The sequence below is a fragment of the Acartia tonsa genome, chromosome 1 (genome assembly GCF_053477335.1).
Source record: "Acartia tonsa isolate MP-2025a chromosome 1, ASM5347733v1, whole genome shotgun sequence".
NCBI lineage: Eukaryota > Metazoa > Arthropoda > Copepoda > Calanoida > Acartiidae > Acartia > Acartia tonsa.
Window position 1 is genome coordinate 40,909,265 of NC_137260.1, and position 22,812 is coordinate 40,932,076.

Below are 22,812 nucleotides of genomic sequence, written 5' to 3' on the forward strand. Positions count from 1 at the left end.
TTTCATAAGGTTAGACAACAAAGTAAAAGAATAGAGGTCGCACGAACTATATGTAACTTTTCCCATGGGGTGGAGACCCTATGTCGGATTTTAATTTGTTCTATGAATATCAGCCAAAGGCATCTGAAATATAAACACAGCCGAGTCGCAACAAAGAGCAATTTGCTAGCAGATACAAAGGTCTCCGCCAGTTGGGCCAGGTAATTGTCTGGATTAACCATCTATACTTATATATTCATTGGTTAGATGAACTTGACTTTTTAAATTGGTAAAGTATCCAGAATTATTTACCTTCTTATTGTCAAGCTTTTTTGAAGTCAGAAGTCCCACTAATCCAGGATCTCTAAAATATACAATTTTGTAATAGTTGCATCGTATTAGACAGATTAGCAAGGATATTTAAATGAAAAATTATAAGATTAAAACCTAGGCTAACAAAACTGGTACTTATTTTGTGATTTTATTTTAATATTCATGGAAAATTGTCTGTAATACGATGTTATACATGATTTTTTTAAAGTATGGCTAAGAACCGGTTCTAATCCAGTGGATTTTAGTCTGTTTCGAAGCCATGCTGGAAAAATTTTTAGTGGCTAATCTACTGTACAGATATTTAGTGTTGGACTGTCGGCTGGGCTGTGCCTCTTCTGAATCTCTGAAGCCTCCATCATTTATTACTTCTTGTGTGTTTGTGGATGGTTAGGGAACTTAAGGACAGTGGCCGATAAATTTATGTACATCCCTAATGCATCCCTTCCATAGATTACAATTTGTGGTTGTAACAATGGACACAATTTAATGTACTCTCAAAATTCAAAATAAGTCCCCAAAGTTGTTAAGCCAACAAATAAAGTTATTATGAAACTTTGAGGACTAGTGTACTAGACAGCCCAATGTCCCCTCCCTCTCTGGTGGCTACTGGCTACCCCTCATACTCATTTCCTAGTACATCTTTTAGAATTATACTTTTTGTGAGTTTGATAAATAAATTGTAATTACATAATTTTAAATAGTTTCCTTTAAGAATCAACTGTAGGGATCAGGGCTCGCAGCTGCATATTAGCTGCCTGTAATCAAAGAATCAAAACGGGTGTAAATTTGAGGCTTTTTCGCAGCTACTGAGCCCTGGTAGGGATAAAAGACATATATACTATATCTTACCTATGATGGAAACTATGCATAGCATTGAACATATGTGTTACTAGACGTGCCCCACGTCTAACTGCTTCTTCTCCCTGGAAAATTTAAATAATTAATTTTTAAATTAGCTTTTTATAAAATTAATACCATTAAAACTGGTTTTAATCTTTCAATTTTATTTTAATATCTGCGGAAAGCTGTCTAAAATACGATGCGATAGTTAACTTTTATTGATTCTTTAAATGCAGGTCAAATTTATCTAATAAAGCCAACCTCTGGTAGTTCAGCAGTAGTATGTCCCACAGAGACAATGATATTCTGTTGAACACAATCCTTGATAGCATCTAGTGCTCCATCTAACTCAGGAGCAATGGTGATCAGCATTGCATTCTCAAGACCTACAAAATTTAGTTTAAAACAAATATCGAATGTTTGTTCAGATTTTCCAGTATGGCTTTGAAACCGATGAATAACCGCTGGATTAGAACGGATTTTCACTAAAAAATTATGTATAGACAATTTTCCTGGAATAATAAAATAGAAAAATTTAAAGTTGATACCAGTTTTGTAAGCCTGGGATTTCTTATAATTTAACATTTAAATATCCGCGGATGTAATATGATGCGTTAAATAACTTTTAAGTTGTTTTCTAAGTATTTTACTTGCTGTAACTCTATAATTGTTGATGTTAGTTTGTAGTTCAATGTCTGGTTCTTATGAATCTCCATTAAATAAAAGTATGTTTACCTCTTCCATAAACTTCTTTCAGACTTTTAAATCCTTTGACCGGTATCCTTAAAATAAAATAATGAAAGGCAGAAAACTAAAGGGATAAGACAATGGCCCACAAAATTATGTGCATCCATTATGATTTTACACAAAATTACCTCTATAGGTCCCAAACACAAAAGTTATTTGTTGATAAGAATAATGTAGCAGGATGTCTTTCTGTTTGTGTGTGTAGCAGAGGATCTTGCCTAACAGGTTAGGCCTACAAGAACAAAGATGTACATTTTGCAAAGAGAAGCTGCGCTACTAAAATAATGCGTTCTTTCTCTTAAAGTGCCTAACAAGCGTAGGAACCTTCTCCCCACATTAAAAACTGAAAATAGTGGGAGGCCCTAACCAAACCTTACCTGACCGGAGGAGGGCCCTAACCTTGCGGAGCTATCCTGTACCCAATATAACCAAACCTTACCTGACCGGAGGAGGGCCCTAACCTTGCGGAGCTATCCTGTACCCAATATAACCAAACCTTCCCTGACCTGAGGAGGGCCCTAACCTTGCGAAGCTATCCTGTACCCAATATAACCAAACCTTCCCTGACCTGAGGAGGGCCCTAACCTTGTGGAGCTATCCTGTACCCAATATAACCAAACCTTCCCTGACCTGAGGAGGGCCCTAACCTTGCGGAGCTATCCTGTACCCAATATAACCAAACCTTCCCTGACCTAAAGTAACTGTAAACAAATAAATATGGTTTACCTGATATGTTTCAGGGGGTGAGCTCCTTTTTTCTCCTTACTGATAAAGGGACCCTCCAGATGTACTCCTAGGATGCTAGCTCCATGTTTACCTCCACGCCTTTTAAAATAATTAAAGCATATTATCATTTTTATTTGTTAATACACAGAGCCCCCAAGATGTACTCCGAGAATTCTTGCTACATGCCTTTTAAAAACAACTGAATATATTGAAATTTCTAATTACTAATAAAAGGATACTCAATATTTACTCAGAATTTTTTATCCGTGGTTCTATAACTAGAATGTTAATACGTTTATCAGATTTTACCAGAGAGTTTCTATCATAAAATTAGGCTAGATATAGATGAAATGTCCTATGATTTCAAATCAATATGAAGATTTTGTAAAAATAGGTTTATTATAGGAAGTAATAAAAACTAATTCCAGTATGCTTTCGAAACCGATGAATATCAGCTGGATTATACTAATACTCATACTAAAAAATCATATATAGCATTTTAATACACACAATTTTTCCACGAATGTCAAATAAAAATCATTTTTCATTTTAACTTCCGCAGAAAGCTGTTTATAATTTGATGCGATAAATAACTATTTGAATACTTTGAAAAGTAGTTCCCTTACTTTTACTTATAGAAAAATCTATATAATATAAATTTAAACAAAAATGGAAGTTCTACAAGGGTTCTATTCTCTCACTCTGTATCTTTATTATTACCTAGGACAAATTAATGGTAGAACTGTATGATACACTGAAGGAGGTGACGTCACTAGGGTTGGACAATAGCTTGTTACTCCATGAGCAAGAATTCCTAAAAATATAAGTGCTCCTGTAATATCCATATATAAATATATGAGGATGTGTGAGTGTGTCTATTTGTCTGTCTGTACCGAAGGATCTCGCTAAATGCTGAACCGATACAGTTCTACTTTACAGTGTAGCTTTTCATAGGTCTAGCGAAAGTTTTTAGCTATTTTGTAGGAGGGTAACACCACCCTCCCAAAAGAAATCTTACTTAGAAGGCCTCTAGCGGCGTAGCTACTAGTTGTAAATATTGTAACAAATGTAAAACTATTAAAAAAACACAAACTAACAACAACATCTTATGATGGTCTTTCTCAATTTTTTTAGAAAACAGCCTTTTATCCTACTTACCTTGACCAACCTTATGAAGAACTTCTTCAGCAGAACTTTCATCAGTGATGTCATGAGAGAAGTCTACTCCGAATGCTCCGTTTATTTGGAGGTCAATAAAGCCTTTTAGAAAATATTCATTCTTAAAGTTTTTTTTTACCTTTTTGCATTTCAAATCAAAACATTTGAAATATGATATTATTTACTTGGACTATAATGTGTAAGATTAAAATATGTGCTATATTTTTCATAATATCAAACAAACTTTTAAAAAACATTTTAAGTTTTATGTCAAAGTTTTACAAGAACAATAATATCCATTTCAAGCACATTTACTTACTTAAAGAAATGCTATTTGATTCCAAAGAAATATCTATCAAACATTTAGCAAAATTAAAACAATTTAAGCTTCTTATTTAAAACTATTGATCATTAACATAAAAAAATAATTACTTAGAAAGCCAATTTTAAGTTGAAGCCAAAATACGTTTTAAATATCAAAATAACAAACAAAAAAGATATATTTAATTAATGTTAGTGAACCTGTAGGACAGACAGACGTATGGACGAGCATAACCTAATTATGAAAGTGGATTTCGTAATTACTAACATGAATTACAAGAAATTTTAATACAATAAAAATAAATAGTATGAATAGTTTAGGAATAGTAATGGCTACGTCCCTAGAATCCTCATGAAAAGTTACATTCAAAAAGAAGAAACATATCAGATAAGTGGTTTAGCGAGATCATTTGGTACAGACAGATACACAGACAAGCATCCTGTTAGTTAACTAGAAATATACAAATGGAAACAATAAAAATTAGCTGCTCTACTAAGAATACTACACGGCAGTAAAACCTATTGAAGAAAAAGACTGTGAATGTAAAGGAACTTACATTTGTCATAAAATTTATTTAATGCCCCTGTTAAAAGAGATAGGGAAGATAGGAAACAAAGAAAAAGCCAGAGAGAGAGAAATAAAAAAGAAACATTTAAAAGAAATGAGACAGAGATACAAGGTTTGGTTCATACAAGGATGACAACATTCAGAGGTAGTAAGATGAGTCATGTGAAATAAATAATACAGGCTACAGCACTTATTCTATCCAAAAATAACTAAATTTTGATATGGATTTACTTTGAGACTTAACTTAATTAAAATATGAATTTTGAAGTAGATGTACTATCAAAATATTAAATCTAAAAGGAAAAGGAACATAGGAGAAGTATCATAGTCAGGGGTACAGGGAAAGTAAAACACTTTATTTACCAAATACATTTATAAGCAACCAAAGGGAGAATATATGACCCATAAAAATTGCCTTTGCCTGCATCTATAAAAAAGTTAATCAATAAGAAGTGTTTTTTCATTCATTATCTAGGGGCAAATTGAGAAGAAAAAGATTCAAAGAAAATGATGAGCTATCGCTCCATCATTTATTCCCTCGGGCAAAAAATATTCATTCCTAAACAAAAAACTGGATAGGAATACCCCATTGTCCATTGTCATATCTCCGTATCCCTGAGTGTTGTTGAGGAATAAGTTGTGAGCAAATCTTTTTATTTCCCAGGGTCAATTGGAAAGAAAATGATTTCATTGTCCATTGTCATAACCCTTTATCCCTGCGTAAAGCTGATGAATAAGTGGTGGGCAAATCATTTTATTTCCCAGGGGCAAATTAGGGTAATCTGTTTAATGTTAGTCTATTCCATTCCCCCCTCCTCTCTCTCTCAACATATACCCTAGAAAATAGACAAGCTTTAAGGAAAAAGGACATTCTTATAATAAAGTAACAAGATGTGCGTATGTCTGTCTGTCTGTCTGTACCGAAGGATCTCTCTAACCGATAGGGTTCTCCTTAACAGGGTAGCTTCTCATAGGTCCCGGGAAGGTTTATAACTATTTTGAGGAAGGGTACAACCACCCTCACCCTCCCCTGGGAAATCGATAAAAATTAAAAATGAAAAACGCCGCCTTGTGGACAAAATTGCAACTATGTAAAAACACCATTTATAGGCGAAAAAAATATTTTTGGTAAATAGCTGGTTTTAAAATAGATTGAAAAGAAACAATTTTACGTGTCCCTAGAGGAATCTTAGGGGCACAAACAACACATTATTTTTGCTATTGTGTCTCATTTAAAAACATTTGAAGTTCGAAGTCGAGACAATTGTTGATCTCTAGCACTTTCTATTATTGTCACTTGCATGACATATTAGCTGGTAAGGTGAAGAATGCTGAAAACAGCTGGTAGATGCGTTACACTTTTCCATGATTAACGGGTAATTTTATGTATAATAAAAATATTATTCTCAATCCTTGTAGTAGTAACTATTTTCATCATTTTTGTGGTACATATAATAGAGATAATAAAGTAGATAGTCAACTAGACAAAATATAATAGATTTATATAATTTTAGTAACTGTTTTCATCTCTTTTTGTGGTTTATATAAAAGAGGTAATAGATTAGATAGCCCAACTGGCAACTATAGACATGTCATAATGGAGGTATGATTACTAACCTTCCTCCAAATAAAAAAAAATAAAGTGCTCGATAGGGTCTTAGAGGGAAAGCATTTGAGGTATTATTACTGGATTATGGTAAATTTATTCATAGTTTTTGTGGTACATATAATAGAGGCAATAAATTAGATAGCCTAACTAAACACAATATAATAGAGTTTTATGATTACCTACCAACCTTCCAATTAAAAAATAAAGAGGGTCTGATTTTAGTGCTCGATATGCACTATAAGGAAAGCACCAGATGTTTTTTACAGATTTGTTTTCATCTTAGTGTCTTGTTATTGTTGCGCTTCTCAGGACATATAATTTCCTCATAGAATTGGAACTATCTATCTATCCACAATATTTTGTCAAATTGAACTAATGTAATAATGGATATAATATACGTGGATATTATGACAGGATGAATTTGTCCTCGATTTAGGTTGCTCCTTTAGTCCTTATTTATTGGCAAGCACTTTCCTACAGTAGGAGTGGAGGCATAGACGTCCAAGGGGGGGGGGGGTAATGGGTCGATTACCCCCCCCCCCCATTTAGGAGGGGGTATTTACCCCCCCCAAACAATTTTGGGGGGGTAAATACCCCCCCCAAAATAGAAAATCTCTAACAAAAGAAATTTTTGCGCGCTTCGCGCGCATTTTTAATACTAAATTTTTGATAAAATTTAAATTACCTCCCCAAAAATTTTATCCCGGGGGTAAATTTTGGGGGGGGTAAACAAATTTTACCCCTGCCAACAGATTTCAGGGGGGGTAATTACCCCCCCCCCCCCCAAGCAAATTTTACCCCTGGGTAAAAATTTTGGGGGGGGGGTAAAAAAAATTTGCGGCGCGCTTCGCGCGCCATTTTACCCCCTCCGAAACAAAATTACCACCCCCTTAAAAAAATTTTACCCCCACCCAAAATAAAAAGCTTGGACGCCCCTGAGTGGAGGGATAGGGCATCGTTTTATTAGCTAGCTGGGACCAATTTATTAGAGTAGGCGAAAATATGGTTCCACATCCATGTACTTATATATCTATTAATGAAATGAATATTTTCCTGGAGACAGAATATTTCCACCACAGTCAATAACTTTTGTTGGATTTTTCCTGAACAACAAAAATATCTCTTATTTTTAAAATTTCATTAAAAAATATACAGTGGGCTGTTTATTACACTAGTCCCCAACGTTGTATGATAATGTTTTTTTATTCTTTAGCTTAACAAATTTGGGGACTCTTATTGATTTTTAAATTGGTTTGTTCATTAAGTTAAATGTTCAAACGTTTCAATCACTTACTGATCTACAGGGGTAATTTTGTGTATCATCATGGGGATGCACATCAATTTATCTGCCATTGTCTTATCCCTGATATGTGACAAAAAAAGACTATGCAGGCACGGTTAGCTACAGGTTAAATACAATTTTGAAGTCATTGTTTGGATTGTAATCTATTTGGATGTTTATGGACTGAAAATTTTCATAAGCAGTTGTTAATATTAATTAATATAACAGACTTTATTTACCACTTGTAGATTTTAAGACTAAATTGTAGAAAAGTTTCGATTTGAGAAATAAAAGCTTTAAAACCAAAGGTTTAAGTACACTATAACCATGAAAATTTAATTTAGAACGAGAATTTATGCTCTCTGTGGTTAAACAGTTTTTAAAAGCAAGGATTTTCCATAATTATGGTCGGTCTGTACATTGGTCCTTCGGTACGTCCATAGCGGATAGCTCTAATTTAGGCATGTTCTAAATGTTCTATCAGTTTAAAACTTGAGTGATTACTTGAATGATGATTCCTGTAAAAGTTAGATATGATTTAGAAGGTGTAGCAAAGTCTGTAATCATCAAGTTCATCTGATTTTTGGATTCTTAGGACAACAAAAACTAAAAACAAAAATGAAAAGTTATTCCTTTGACATTATCCTGCAATTTTGCAACGAATGTACTATTTTTTTAGACTTATAAATTGATATCCTGCTTGTTACTCTGCAACTGTTAATGTTCGTTTTTCCTACAATATATTGTTTTAGAGCATAGCTTTTATGGATGTTGTCATTCTTGTTTTTTTTTACAAATTCAATTACAAGGACAAGTGTTTTCTTCAGATTCACAATGGATTAGAAAATTGGCATTTAGACAAAAATATTCTTTTCATATCTTACCGTTATAGATAAAAAAGAAAGTAGTAAAACAAGGATGAGAGCATACATAAAAGCAAAGCTCAACAAATCAAACAAAGAAATGAACATTCACACGTATAAAGTAACAACACATTCAATACTGAACAAACAAAAAAAAGCGCCTAATCGTTCTAAGAATCATTATTCCAAAAATCAGATTAATAGGATAATCATGTCAAATAAAATTGTGGTCAAAAAAAGAAAAAAATAACGCAAGGAGTAAAATCAATGGTTAATTTTAACATTCTTATATTAACGACTAGCGGCTAGGCCACTAGAGGTCTCTAGTGTCACTTTAAATTTTTGGTTTGTTGTTCAAATCTCTACGATACCAAGCTATGTTGCTTTCAAGTCTCTTTTCAAGTCACTACGATACCCTGCAATGTTGCGTAGTAGTCTCTATACTTAAAATATAAATTTCGATTTATTGTGATTTTTCTTGGGAGGGTGGTGGTACCCTCCCCCAAAATAGTTAAAAACATTCCTGTTACCCATGAGAAGCTACCCTGTTAAGGTGAACCCGACCGGTTCAGCGGTTAGCAAAATCCTTCGGTACACAAAACAATGTGTTGAACAGAGAAAGCTCAGTTGAACAGAGAAAGCTGAACAGTGAACATTCATTTTTCTATATTCTCGACTCGGCTCATGTATTTGTGATTAAATAGATAGGTAAGCAATTTTTTACATTAAACAATCAAATATATATAATACATATATATTTCATACATACTGACTAAAAAAGAAAGATAATACACATAACAATTCCCACTACTCAATAAGCATGGATCAAAAACTCGAAAATTTAAAAACTAAATTGATAAAAGATTCATCCGATTTTGTACATGTAAACGACAGACAAAAATTCACTGAAAAAATGACAAAATTACTCAATATTGAGCTTGAAAAACTCAAGATAGAATTGGGGGTACTACCTAAAATACAACGAGAATTCGCTAAATCGAAAAACTGCTTCTTCTTAGCCACCCAAAATGACCAAAATACAGAGGAAATTGACAACATAGTTAGGGACATCCTTAATGATGGACTTGAAAAAAAAACGGACGGAAAAACAGACACAAAAAAAGAGATTGAAAAATCTTTCCCAAAAATGATCAACAACCCACCCGTTAAGATTCCCATGGGCGGAAAGACGGACAAGAAAGAGAAGAAAAAAGCAGGTTGTCTCTACAAAATCTCTTTTACTAACAATAAGTTCAATCTTTCAGATGATACAGGCTATTATCCAGCTGAAATCTTTCTGATGGGTCTTGCAAGCTTTAACAAAAACAAGGAGAAACAAGATTTTGTCCAGGTAACTAGAGAGATACCCCACTGTGCTAAACAGCACGTAACAAAGCTTAATGAAATAGCGTACAAATTACGAAAAAAGAACTATAAAACGAGACAAAACATAGACTTCAAAACATATAGATACACATTAGAAATTAAAAAAGCGGGCGAAAATTGGCAACCACTAACTGAAGTTGCAAATGCTTTCAAAACCATCAAAAAAGATTGGGAAGAGGCAATCAAAATACCCTATATACCATATGAAAGAAAAAAAGACAATTAAATATAGAAACTAAAAAGTAAAACATGATTGTTACTAATTATTATTTTCTTACCCTTCATGAATATTATCTTCCTTGTTAAACAAGAGCAAATTCTCTCTCTATACCGTCTTCCTCGCAAATAGAAAGCAAAAAATTGTTTCTCTATGATGACGTAATCCTATATTCACTAAAAAAAAATATTTATTTCAGGCCAGTAACACTGATACCACCAAAAACAACAGTATCGTTAAAAACAGCAAGAACAAGGATTAACTGCTAACATCAAAGAGGTAACTAGCAAATTTGAACTTAATACTATACAATAAATAAATCTTCTATTACACACTTATAATAATCTAACATTCTATATGACTTACAAACCCTATGAAATTAACTAACAGTTTTATTATCCAACTAGAAAAAAGATACTACTGAACACAGCTAATATTGTTTACTTATATTTTAGCCGACACCAGCTGTAGAACTACACCACCTATAAGACAACAACTATTTTGGTCTTCTTCACCACTCTACTGAAAGGTAACTTTCATAAGAATAATTAAATGATTAATTTAACTAAGTTAAAATATTACCTTAAAAATTATAAAACTCGCTGACTTAAAACTTATGAAACTCCTAACTTATGAAACTCATATCTTTAAAAATGAATAAAATTATGCTGAATGATTAACTCTAGCCAAAATTAACAACATGCATATTAGTTAACCACACTATAAAAAAATATATTCATTACTTATACTTATATTTCAGCCGGTAGAACCACACCACCTTTTAAGACAAACTGTTTTGGTCTTTTTCAACACTCTACTGAAAGGTAACTTTCGAAAAATTAAATGATAATTTAACAGTCCACTAAGTTAAAATACTACCTTAAAAAAATAGGAACTCGCTGACTTAAAACTTATAAAATTCCTACTATTAAAAATGAATAAAGATTTGCTGACTGAGTAATTCAAGCTAAAATTAACAACTTCACACTAGATAACCACATTATAATAAATATAATCATTTATTTTATATTTCAGCCGACACCCACCAGTAGAACACCGCCTTTCTAAGACAAACTGAAGACCATTACTGACTTATCCATAACCATTGATTAGTAACATTCATGATTCATGATATATAACAATATTAAAATGCAAGTAAAAATACTAGCTATGATTTATAAATTGTTTTTTTTTATGCACTGTACATAAATAAAATACTACAATTTTGTAATTGCTAAATATAGTAATATTTTTTCTAATCTGTATTTATCTAGCGTTACTTTTTTTTATGATTGTTATGATTGTATCTCAGTCAAGAAAAAAAATTCACATACACAGTATGGAAATGTTAATTAATGCATTGTCAACCAAACTAAATATGTTATTAATAAATTATTACATTAATCTTGATCATATTTTACTTAAAATAAACGAACTATGAACTATAAGAGTAACAAAAATAACAAGCTTAATACAAGCATAAACACAACAGTATCTCAATAAAATTTCTATTCTTAAGTAGATCTTTAAGAGTGACAAAAATAACAAGCACAAATCTTTAAGTAACATAACCAAATATATCTAGTACTAAATTACATTAATCTCGATTATAGTTCTTACTTAATGTTCAAACAGACTGTGACAATACAACAGTATCCATTGATAAAAAAAAAAATCATAAGCTAACTTGCCAAAAAACTAATATTGCTCTTGCTATCCTTACTATGAGTAAATAGCATAACACTCGCAAAATGTAAAAAAAAGAAAATAGTTCAATCCTAAATTATTAAGCAGCAACCCGATTCAATCTTTTCTTTTCATGTAGACTTAAGAGTGTCAAAAAAAAACAAGCAATAAGCTATTAGTTTCACGAGTAAATTAAGATGCATGCAAATGATAAAAAAGAATATAGTAAGCCAATATTTATTAAGCAGCAATATGAATAAGAGTGGCAAGAATAACAAGCACAAAATTTAAAGAACCAACATAAAATATCACTCTCGAATTTCCTTGATGTATCAAGGAGCATAGTGTGATACACAATAACATACATGGATGTATCCAGAAGCATAATATGATACACAATAAGATACATGGATGTATCCAGAAGCATAGTGTGATACACAATAACATGGAGATGCGACATCTAAATTTCAAAATTCTTTGAACGTACAGACAAGATTCTTATAGAAATGCTTCGCATCTAGTTCACTTTATTTATACCCTCTATAAATTAACACAATATAAGACTTTAGTCTAATTATTGATTGACAGTCTATAGCAATTATCTCGCGCACTTCAGGGCATAAGACACAGATAATATGGTCAGCCCTTAGGCAGTTTTAATGTATTTTTATCTTAACTACTACTTTAATAGTAATTACAACTGAAAATTTTATTAATGGCATTAATTATCAACACATAACCAGTATATTAGTAAAAAAAAAAACTACTTCTTGAAAGTATACATGAGTAATTATATACTCAAAATCTTATCAGCAACAGATAATAAATTTCAACACTCTCAAATACTTACCTACTGTAATATATATGTTTAATAAAATGTGATAAATTATTAAATTGCTTACCGTTTCCTAGTTTATTCATAAATATATTCTCCTATGGAGACCATTTTCATAATTATCCTCAAGACGGGGGGGATAAAGGCAGAAAGGAAGGCTACAAAAACTAAAAAAAATATAAAATTTAAACATGAATGACATTAGTAATAATGTACAAGGATTACCAACTAATTTCCAACAAATAACTATAAATATCAATAATACTGAATCCAGTTATGTTAATTGCTCTCACATCAAAAACCTAAAACACTTCAGCATAGCTCATCAAAACATTAGGAGCATTGACAAAAATTCAAATAATTTTCTATATCTACTAAATGAATTAAACTCTAACATAGATATAATATGCTTCACTGAAGTATGGGGTAACATTAATAACCTTATCATTCCTGGATACCACGAACCAGCAACATTACTTAGAAAAAACAAAAGAGGGGGGGGGGTTAGCATATACTGCAAAGATTACATAAACTTTAAAGTTATAAAAGAAATGACAGTTATAAAGGGTCATATTGAATTCCTAACCATCGAATATAAAACAAAAAACAAAACCAATATCCTTTCAACTCTCTACAGACCCCCTTCACAATGTACACATGACATCGAAAACTGCATTAAAGATATTAAACTGCTCTTGGAATATAAGGACACACATTTCCCAAACACTAACTATGATATACTTGGAGATCTAAACATGGACATCCTTAAATATAACACTATGGAAAGTATTAGAAAATTCTACCAGACCTTTGAAAATCAAAACATAATACCCCTAATCAACAGACCCACTAGAGTCACTAATAACACTGCTTCTATCATTGATAATATACTATCAAATAATTATAATAACAGTAAAAACTATATCATATGCAACTCAATTACTGACCACTTCTTAATCATTAAATCCATTCAAAAAACAGATATCACCTACAAAAATACTACCAACACTTATCACCGCAGAAAATTTAACACTGACAACATAAACCACTTCTCAAATAAACTAATCAATGAAGACTGGTCGCACATTCTCAATACAAACAACACAATTGACAAATGGAATAAATTTTTCAATAAAATAGACAATATATTTAATGAATCATTCCCAAACAAAAAATACACCTTAAAAAAAGATAAAAAAAAAGACACCAATGCTTCGCCATGGATAGATGACGAGATTAAGAAACTATTCAAAATTGAAAGGAAATTATACCTTAAAAAACTTAAAAGTAAACTACCTTTACATAACACACAACACGTAGAGTTTAAAAAAGAGCTACAATCCAAAATTAGGAAAGCTAAAATTAAATACTATGAAAATGAATTCAAAAAAACTAAACACGACTCCAAAGCTATGTGGAGATCAATCAACAAAGCCACAAACAGACACACTAACAACAAAAAAAATACTAAACCTGACAAAATAATAATTAACAATAAAGAACTAACTGAAGATATCGACATTGCTACAGAGCTAAACAAATTCTTTAACGGAATTGGTACAGAGCTATCAAATAAAATTCATACAGACAATACAAAACAACAAGAATATATAAATAACATACATGAACAAAACACTAGGTTCAAATTCAAAAACATAACAGCTGATGATATAACAAAAATAAATAAGACACTAAAACCTAAACTATCTGCAGGACCAGATGGAATCCCAAGTGTCATAATCAAAACCATCTTACAAAAAATACCCAGAGTATTAGCTAATATAATAAACAGCTCACTACATTCAGGTATTGTTCACAACAGATTAAAAGCAGCAATCATCGTTGCAATCTACAAAAAAGGCAGCAAAACCGATCCTAACAACTACAGACCAATCGCTCTTATAAATGCCATTTCCAAAGTGCTTGAAAAAGTTGTTGCTCACCAACTAAGAATGTACTTAGAAAAAAACTATATACTTTCATGCAAGCAATTTGGATTCAGATCATTACACTCATGCATACATGCAATGATTGCAACTATGGAAAAAATCGAAAAGGACAAAGATAATAAGATGTCAACATCTTCCATATTCATAGATCTTACCAAAGCATTTGACACCGTTGACATAAACATACTACTAACCAAACTAAAAAAAATAGGAATACACAATACAGAACTCAACTGGTTCAAAAATTATTTAAATGGCAGAACACATACATGCAAAATCGGAGAAAAATTCTCCAACTTTCTAGCTTCAAAAATTGGGGTGCCACAAGGATCAATACTAGGACCATTACTTTTCATCATTTATATAAATGATTTACCAGACATGATCAAATGCTTCATAAACCTCTTTGCAGATGACACCATGATTGCAGTAAGTGGCAAAAACAAAACAGAAATAGAAACCCTAGGAAACACTATAATGGCAGAAATCACTGAATGGTTCAACCACAATAAACTAACCCTAAACCCCACTAAAACCAGAATTATAAATTTCAACACAAAACAAGAAATTAACATAAAAATAAACGATACCATCATACAAACTGTTAAAAGCAATCACATTAATACTCAAGAATCCTCTTTCAAATTCCTAGGATTTCTATTAGATGAAAAAGCAAATTTTGATAGCCACATCAATAAAACAATAAGTAAATTAAATACATGCAATCATATCTTAAGAAACATAAAAAAAGAGATTCCAACAAAGCAAAAAATACTATGCTACAATGCACTAGGAAAGCCTTTCATTGAATATGGAATTAGCATTTGGGCACCAAACAACACAAAAGCTTTAAATACAATCACTACTATACAAAAACGTATCATTTTAAACATACATGGTTCATCACGAAGAATCCACACTGAACCACTCTTTAAGAAATACAAAATTCTTAAATTCAAAGATCTAATCACATACAATAACCTATTAATAGGACACTCCGTTTTCTATGAATACGCACCAACTGCAATTCTAAACTTAATAAAAAAAGAAGTTCCACATGAGAGACTACGCAGGAATATTTGGAACTTGAAAATAAACGGAGCAAACAAATCATCTATAACAAAATTTACCATTCCCAAAGACTGGAATGAACTAAATATAGAATTAAAACAAATAAAAAACAGAAAAAAATTTAAAAAAGCAATACTAAAACACTTTATAGATAAATACAAACTATTCATAAACTGTAGCGATTATAACTGCAATATCTGCTACTAAAACCTACACAGTAACCCTTGTACATGTCCATAAAATAATTACTTATAAACATACTCTCAGCCTTCAGCCTGCCTTGTCCTCCGCCGTCTTCTCACAATCAGTAACATGAAAATTATAATTAAGTCATGGGTAAATCTACAATAGTATCTATTATACAAATGTAGTGCCATGATCTTCCTAGTTATATTAATTATCTTATTATTGATATTGTTTATTCAATGTAATGAACTTATATAATAATTGTTATAATTAGTGGAATTAATAAATATCTATCTATCTATCTACAGACAGACAAACACACATCCTGTTACTTTATTAGAAGGATTAGAGCTTTTAACCGTTACGTACAGACGGACGTACGACAATGATTATAGTAAAGCTTAGATTTTAACAATAATATATTTCAAAAAATGACATTGAAAAGGATTTCAGCTCATAGTGCAAGGCGAGAGTTATGAAAATTAATTCATACAAATTCTAGAAATTGGATTGAAGTGGTGTGAGGACGGGGGGAGGGGAGTGTTGTAATCCCTCCCCCCCAGCACTACTAATGTGTTTTATCCCCCCATGGCTTTGTAACAGCCCAAATCCTAGAATATATTGTAATGTAATGGAACTTGTAATTACATTTTATATTCGTGTGTGGTGGCATGGAATACACACCAAGAAAAAATACCACTTCTAATTTTTTAGTTGTGCAGGTACTCTATAATTCACTTTTTCTGTATGTCCGTCAGTCCAAAACGCTTTAAGGGAAATGTGATTAACTGCAGATTTTTTTGTGAAGATTCCCTATACCAATGAGCATCCAGTATGTAATTTACTTTGTTTTTCGGGCTTTCAGTCATGTTACAAAAGATCATTATTAAAAATATATGAGAAAGGTTTCGTGATTGTTTTCTGCAATATATTTCTATTTTTGATTGTATAATCATCAAGCGTTCTTTTAATCTTGTCCTCATCCCCATCCATAATTTTTTTTTGCCTAGCTACGTATTAATGGATCCTTGTTTTTAGTTGTGCAGCTTCTGTATAACTCGTAATTTCGGTACGTCTCTCAATCCATCAAAGAAGTAAAGGTTAATTAACCCTATCTTCCTTGATACACTGTTCTAAAAGCATTTTTACAGACTTGAACCCTTGTTGTCACAAATACACAGAAAACATATGATTACAGTGTCTGTGCATTTGTTTGACTGATTGTCATCCATAATTTTATGTCGTTTTTCCTTTATTGTAGTTTACTGTTATTTGAAAAAAACATTAAAAAATACATTAAAATCATGAAAAACATGGAAAAATACTTTGAAAACCTAATCTTCATGGAAATAGTCAAAACTTTCTAGTGTTTGTAAAAATTTTCATGTTTCTACTATTAAAAAAATTGACAATGTAAAACCAAAGGGTTAACATTACCTCATTTTAACCTAAATTTTTGTTGATATTTGGTGTCAAGTTTACTGTACAAATTACCAAGCAACACTTTTTGGACTTTGTACATAATAGAATGAGAAATATGGGTGAGAGAAAAAGTGGGTGTGGATGGTGGGGGGGAGGGGGGGTTGTAAAGAGTCAAAACTAAAACTATTTGAGCAGAATAAGTGTATTGAAGCTGTTACAGTTGTTATAATGTAATTTATTCTGGGTTTTGTGTCCTCTCACGCTATGCTTCTGTTTAAAGAAAGTTTAAGGAGAAAACAAAAGAAAATAACAGTAATTTCCTGTTGTTCACATAAAAAAAAAACTATACATAGTATTTAAATCAGCATATTTGATCTGAATTATCTTTCTTTGTACAGACGCATAGCGTGATAGGATACAAAAACCAAGAATAGCTTAAAGTTTGATGTCCTAGAGCATAGTGTGCTACATTTCAGGCCAGAAGCAGGACAAACTTTGTTTCATTTCATTTCCTAGTAAATGTAGTGGAAAAAAGTAAATAGAGAGACAAGTTATAAACATCAAACGCAGCGCAGCAATAAACAAGCATACAACATCTTTGATGAAATATAAAATTATGTAGTGTTTTAATTATTGTCAATGACCCAATAAATATCACCACTTCGTTTGGATGACTCATTATAGTTTTAGCAATTTACTTTTTCAAATTGATAGACCTAAGGATATTACAGACATTGTTATCGACCAATCTATGGCAGTGTAGGACATACAGTCATGCCCTAGTTGTAGAGAAACTATGCTACTAAACAGTAAATAAAGTTATGAACATGAAGGTTAGCCAGGCAGTGGTATTCCAAGCCCAGCAGGATAATAAATTTGTATTGTATCAAACGCTGTTATCATGTCTAAAAAGAAATATAAAAGGTAAATCTTGCATTGCGGTTTATAATAAAGTACACTGTCAAACGCTCTCGAAACATCATAAAAAGATACTTTATTTTGTGTATGATTAAAGATTGTTTAGAAAAAAAATAATACCTTGAATTATTTAAACGTTTAAAAATAAGGATTTTATGATTGTATTAAAGATATCTGATTTTCAATAGCAAAGTTTTCCTTTCAGGGAAGCTTTTCAAAACCAATAATTATTCATTGAATTATATCTATAATACAAAGTAGAATGATGTCTGTCCGTCTGTCCGTCCGTCCCTTAAGATCTCGAACTACTGAACTACTTTATAGGGTATATACCTATTGGTCCTGTGGTGTTTTTAAGCTATTTTCTTGGGGTTTGGTACACCCCCACGCCCACCTCCCCCCAAAATTAAAAATCCCTCCCCCCCCCAACAAAAAATTGTTTTCTAGAGAAACTACTTCATAATAAATACTTAATTTTTAAATCTTTTTTAAAATTACCTCTTGGGGCAAAGCCCCTAGAGGCCAGGGACGAAGTCACTAGTTATATAATAAAGTACCAGGGTGTCAGTCTGTTAATCTGTATATTATTTTGTGCGCTTGACCGATTGTTTATTTGAAGTAAGAATTTGTGTGTAGAGATAAGGGCCGAAGCCAGAAGTTATATAAATAAGCAAATATTTGTGGTGATGGTCTCTAAAGAAGATGTGTAAAATGAGATACATTTCCAGTTGATATAAAATTGATGAGTTATGGGACACCACGCACTATAATACATACTTACAACTAGGATAAAAATAAAATGTAGGATAGGTTTGACTTTTCTTAAAACAAGATTGTTGTCTTCAATTAAAGGGAGTGTGAACGTAAAAATTTCTCATCTGATTATCAAATCTTTACATTTTCTAAGCACATTTCACTACACTGATCAACCAAAAACGTCCTATTAACAAAAATATGCAGGAATAATGCCTTGGTTTTATGGTATTTTGGAAGGGAAAAAGGAAAAAACAGGGAAAATATGAACGTTTTTGTTTTTTATAATGTTTGTAGGGATATTTAACTTGTCATATATAGTTGAAACAATTTACTTACTGTTAAGGATTTATTTTATGATATAAAATTGCCAATTAGTTTTTTTATAACGTAGTAATTAGGTAATAAAGACCTTTTTTAAATTCGTATTATTGACAAAAAAAAATACCTCACTGTCTACAAAGGGTTGAATCTCATAGGTTATTTAAAATAATAATATCCTTTTTTATTGTGTTGGACAATAAATAACCCACTTTCGAAAATTAGTTTACACTTTTATCAGACTGTTTATAAAGAAATATTGCGTCTTTATTATTAACAAATTTGTAATTAAAGGTGGGCGAGAGATGGGCCATCTTAAGTTAATTGGATACTAATAAAAAAACCTGTTTCTAGGTTTGTTATTGTATTTGGTTTTCAATAAAAAATATTGCTTATTTTATCAATTTCTAAGTAATTATACATTGGTTTAAAGCAAGGATTATGTTAAAAGTCAGCTTAACCGTTAGGAAAAATCCAGAACTATGTGAAAAAGTTTAATTTTAGCTATAATGGGAGAAAAAAGCAATTTAATGCACATTTTATATAATACGGAAAATTTCTTCCTTTCCCTGTACCTTATAAAAATCGTCGGAAAAAGCCGTTTTTTAAGCAAACAAAAGCGCGTTTTGCTCTATCTGTGAGATATTATGAATGTGATAATGATAAGATTTGATATTAAGATGAGAAAAATTTACGTTCACAGTCCCTTTAAAAAGAAAAGACACATTTAATTGAAAGGAATATTTTTAAAAAACAACAAAATATAGACAAATTGACCCTTTCCTAGTTTAGAACTTAATTACAAGGTACATAATTTTAGTTTTCTTTCAAATATTCATAAGTAAAACTCGCGTTACAGAAATACAGACAGAAAGACGTGGCGTGGAAACATAAGTTTTATGAAACAATGCCTTAAAATTCTTAAAAGGCAGTAAAATATTTTTATTCAGTAGGAATAAATATTTCTTCTTAATTTATACCTACATATATATTTTATTTTTTACAAATCTGTGAAAAACAAGAAAAATTCACCACGTCAGTAAAAATCCTTTTTTTGGGATGAAAACAATTTTATATAGAGTGGAAAACATCAATTTCTTGATTAAACAGGTTTTTGCACTGCTTTTTATCATGTTGTTTTTTATAACTGTTTTTCTACAGGGTATACATACCAGGGAGGGAGGGGACATTTGGGTTGTTTATTGCACTAATCCCCAAAGTATTATAGTAACGTTTTCTTGTTCGCTGGCTTTAAAACTTTGGGGACTTATATTAAAGTTTAATTTGGTGTCCAAACGTTTTAATACCTAATTGTAAACTAAAGAAGGTCTAATTTTATGTTTCATCATTGGTGATGTAAATTCTACATGAATTTATCGGCCAATGTCTTATCCCTTAAGATCCCTGTATACATATAGATGTTACTGGTTGGTTTAAATGCGAGGTTTTTCTAATTTAGGTTATGATAAGGTTAGGAGTCTGTCAATCCGTCTAAAGTTCTACAATATATAAATACTAGCCTATAGGGGCTTTGCCCCAAAAGGTAATTTAAAAATTTGTTTTTACGGTGCTGCCAATTTATGTGAAGTAACTGCCTAAAAACAATTTTTTTGGGGGGGTTGGGACTTTTCATTTTTGGGAGAGTTGGGGGTGTCCCCGGACCCCACCCCCAAGATAATAGCTTAAAACCATTACAGGACAAGGTATAATTTCTGAAGAGTAGATCCCAATCGGTTTAGTGGTTACCGAGATCTTAAGCTTCAGACGGACATACAGCAAGCTACTTTGTATTATAGATAGATTTTGTGTCATGAAGCAGCTTATAGTGTCTCCAAAAAAGTGGGCAAATGTTCTACATATGACAGAACTATGCCAATTGACGTAATGTTACCTTCTAACATGACGTCAATAGGCATAGTTTGGCTAAGCGTTGTGCACATTTTAGAGACACTTTAAATTCCTTTTTTTTGGTAAAGATTATCACACATTTAAAGCGTAACTTGTCTCTATGTATTAAAAATTAGAATTAGATAAGAGATATTATTCCTTTCAGCAAAGAAGACACGCTGTGGATTCAGTATTTTTCCATCTCTAACCCAAAGATCATCTTCTATTAGCTTGTGATCTCTACAAATATCTGTGTTCAAAATTAATATAAAAATCACGAAACCTTCAAATGTAAAACTATACTAGAAGATAAAATGTTTGGTGTAACTTAATTGATGGTCCGTATCATATTCAACAAGTTAGTCGACAATGTTTTATAATAACGTTTTCTTATTCGTTGACTTTTCTTTATAATTTTGGTTGGTTGGATTCCTGAATATATTAGGCTTCAATGGAAGGTTTTAATTTTAAACACATTCCTAAGAATTAAACAGTTTGTAAATCTTGTAATCTCTTTCTCCTTCATTTTTTAGAATCTGAAATAAATACAAATTTTGGTAACTTTACAAAAACAGAAATATGACGTCATAAAAATGTTGAAGATGAGAGGAGAAGAGTGAAAGAAAACCCCTCCCAAAAAAGAGATGGATAATCCCTAATTTTCATGACGTCTCATGGCTGATTTTTGAGACACTTTGTAAGGTTACAAAATTTTGGCTACAGTCGGTTTTGTGACACCGTCCCATGAAGGATGTTATCGTCTCTTATCTTGATGCGCGATGTGAAAACTCCTCTTAATGGGTGATGAAAAAAGGAAATATCATCCTCCCTTCATGGTCTCTTAATTCCCATTCTTAAGGGGCGTTAAATTCTATTTATCTTTTCATAAATAATTTATGTTCGTTCATTGCAATTTATAGGAATCCCATCGGGATTAATTCAATTCTTTAAAAAAGCAGAACAACAATTCGTAATATTTATTTATCGTATTTTAGACAGCTTTCCGCAAAATTAAAATGAAAATATATAAGTTTAAAACCAGTTTTGTTTGCCCCGAGGTACCGAAGGTCTTGGCTACTAAAACTAGTTTTATATTATGATTTTATTCTAAAAATCGTAGGAAATTGTCTGTAACACTATGCTATACATGATTTTCAATATGGCTGAGAACTGGTTCTTACCTAGCGGATATAATCGGGTTCGACGCCACACAAGAAAATTGCTGATCTTTTTTACTATCTCATTTCAATGAAGAACCCATTTTTGCTGATGCACTGGCAATTAGATCAAAATTATAGAGAAGCCTCGCTCCAACAAATAAAACAATTGCTTGCCCACCAAATTATAGAGAAGCCTCGCTCCATCAAATAAAACAAATGTTTGCCCTCCAAATTATAGAGAAGCCTAGCTCCATCAAATAATACAATTACTTGCCCTCCAAATTATAGATAAGCCTCGCTCCATCAAATAAAACAATTGTTTGCCCTCCAAATTATAGAGAAGCCTCGCTCCATCAAATAAAACAAATGTTTGCCCTCCAAATTATAGAGAAGCCTCGCTCCATCAAATAATACAATTAGTTGCCCTCCAAATTATAGAGAAGCCTCGCTCCATCAAATAATACAATTACTTGCCCTCCAAATTATAGATAAGCCTCGCTCCATCAAATAAAACAATTGTCTGCCCTCCAAATTATAGAGGAAGCCTTGCTCCATCAAATAATACAATTGCTTGCCCACCAAATTACAGAGAAGC

General features: G+C 31.8%; 1 protein-coding gene and 1 long non-coding RNA gene across 2 annotated transcripts in view; one reads left to right on the top strand and one right to left on the bottom strand.

The window, feature by feature from the left end:
- Positions 1-21,595, bottom strand: part of LOC145319587 (N-acetylglucosamine-6-phosphate deacetylase) — a 27,233-nt gene extending 5,638 nt beyond the window's left edge. The window contains exons 1-10 of the mRNA XM_080161802.1: positions 21,537-21,595; positions 21,214-21,297; positions 7,334-7,381; positions 3,784-3,884; positions 3,346-3,439; positions 2,626-2,724; positions 1,888-1,934; positions 1,414-1,538; positions 1,162-1,235; positions 292-343 (exon numbers count right to left, since the gene is read on the bottom strand). Of these exons, the coding sequence (XP_080017928.1) occupies positions 292-343; positions 1,162-1,235; positions 1,414-1,538; positions 1,888-1,934; positions 2,626-2,724; positions 3,346-3,439; positions 3,784-3,884; positions 7,334-7,381; positions 21,214-21,297; positions 21,537-21,583 (771 nt within the window). The 5' untranslated portion in view covers positions 21,584-21,595. The remainder of the gene's footprint in view (positions 1-291; positions 344-1,161; positions 1,236-1,413; positions 1,539-1,887; positions 1,935-2,625; positions 2,725-3,345; positions 3,440-3,783; positions 3,885-7,333; positions 7,382-21,213; positions 21,298-21,536) is intronic.
- LOC145319593 (uncharacterized) lies at positions 9,048-11,436 on the top strand. The gene is made up of 6 exons (XR_013879960.1): positions 9,048-9,134; positions 9,692-9,777; positions 10,229-10,308; positions 10,485-10,558; positions 10,790-10,853; positions 11,065-11,436. It is a non-coding gene; the product is annotated as an uncharacterized LOC145319593 (long non-coding RNA).
- Positions 21,596-22,812: the final 1,217 nt, after the last annotated feature.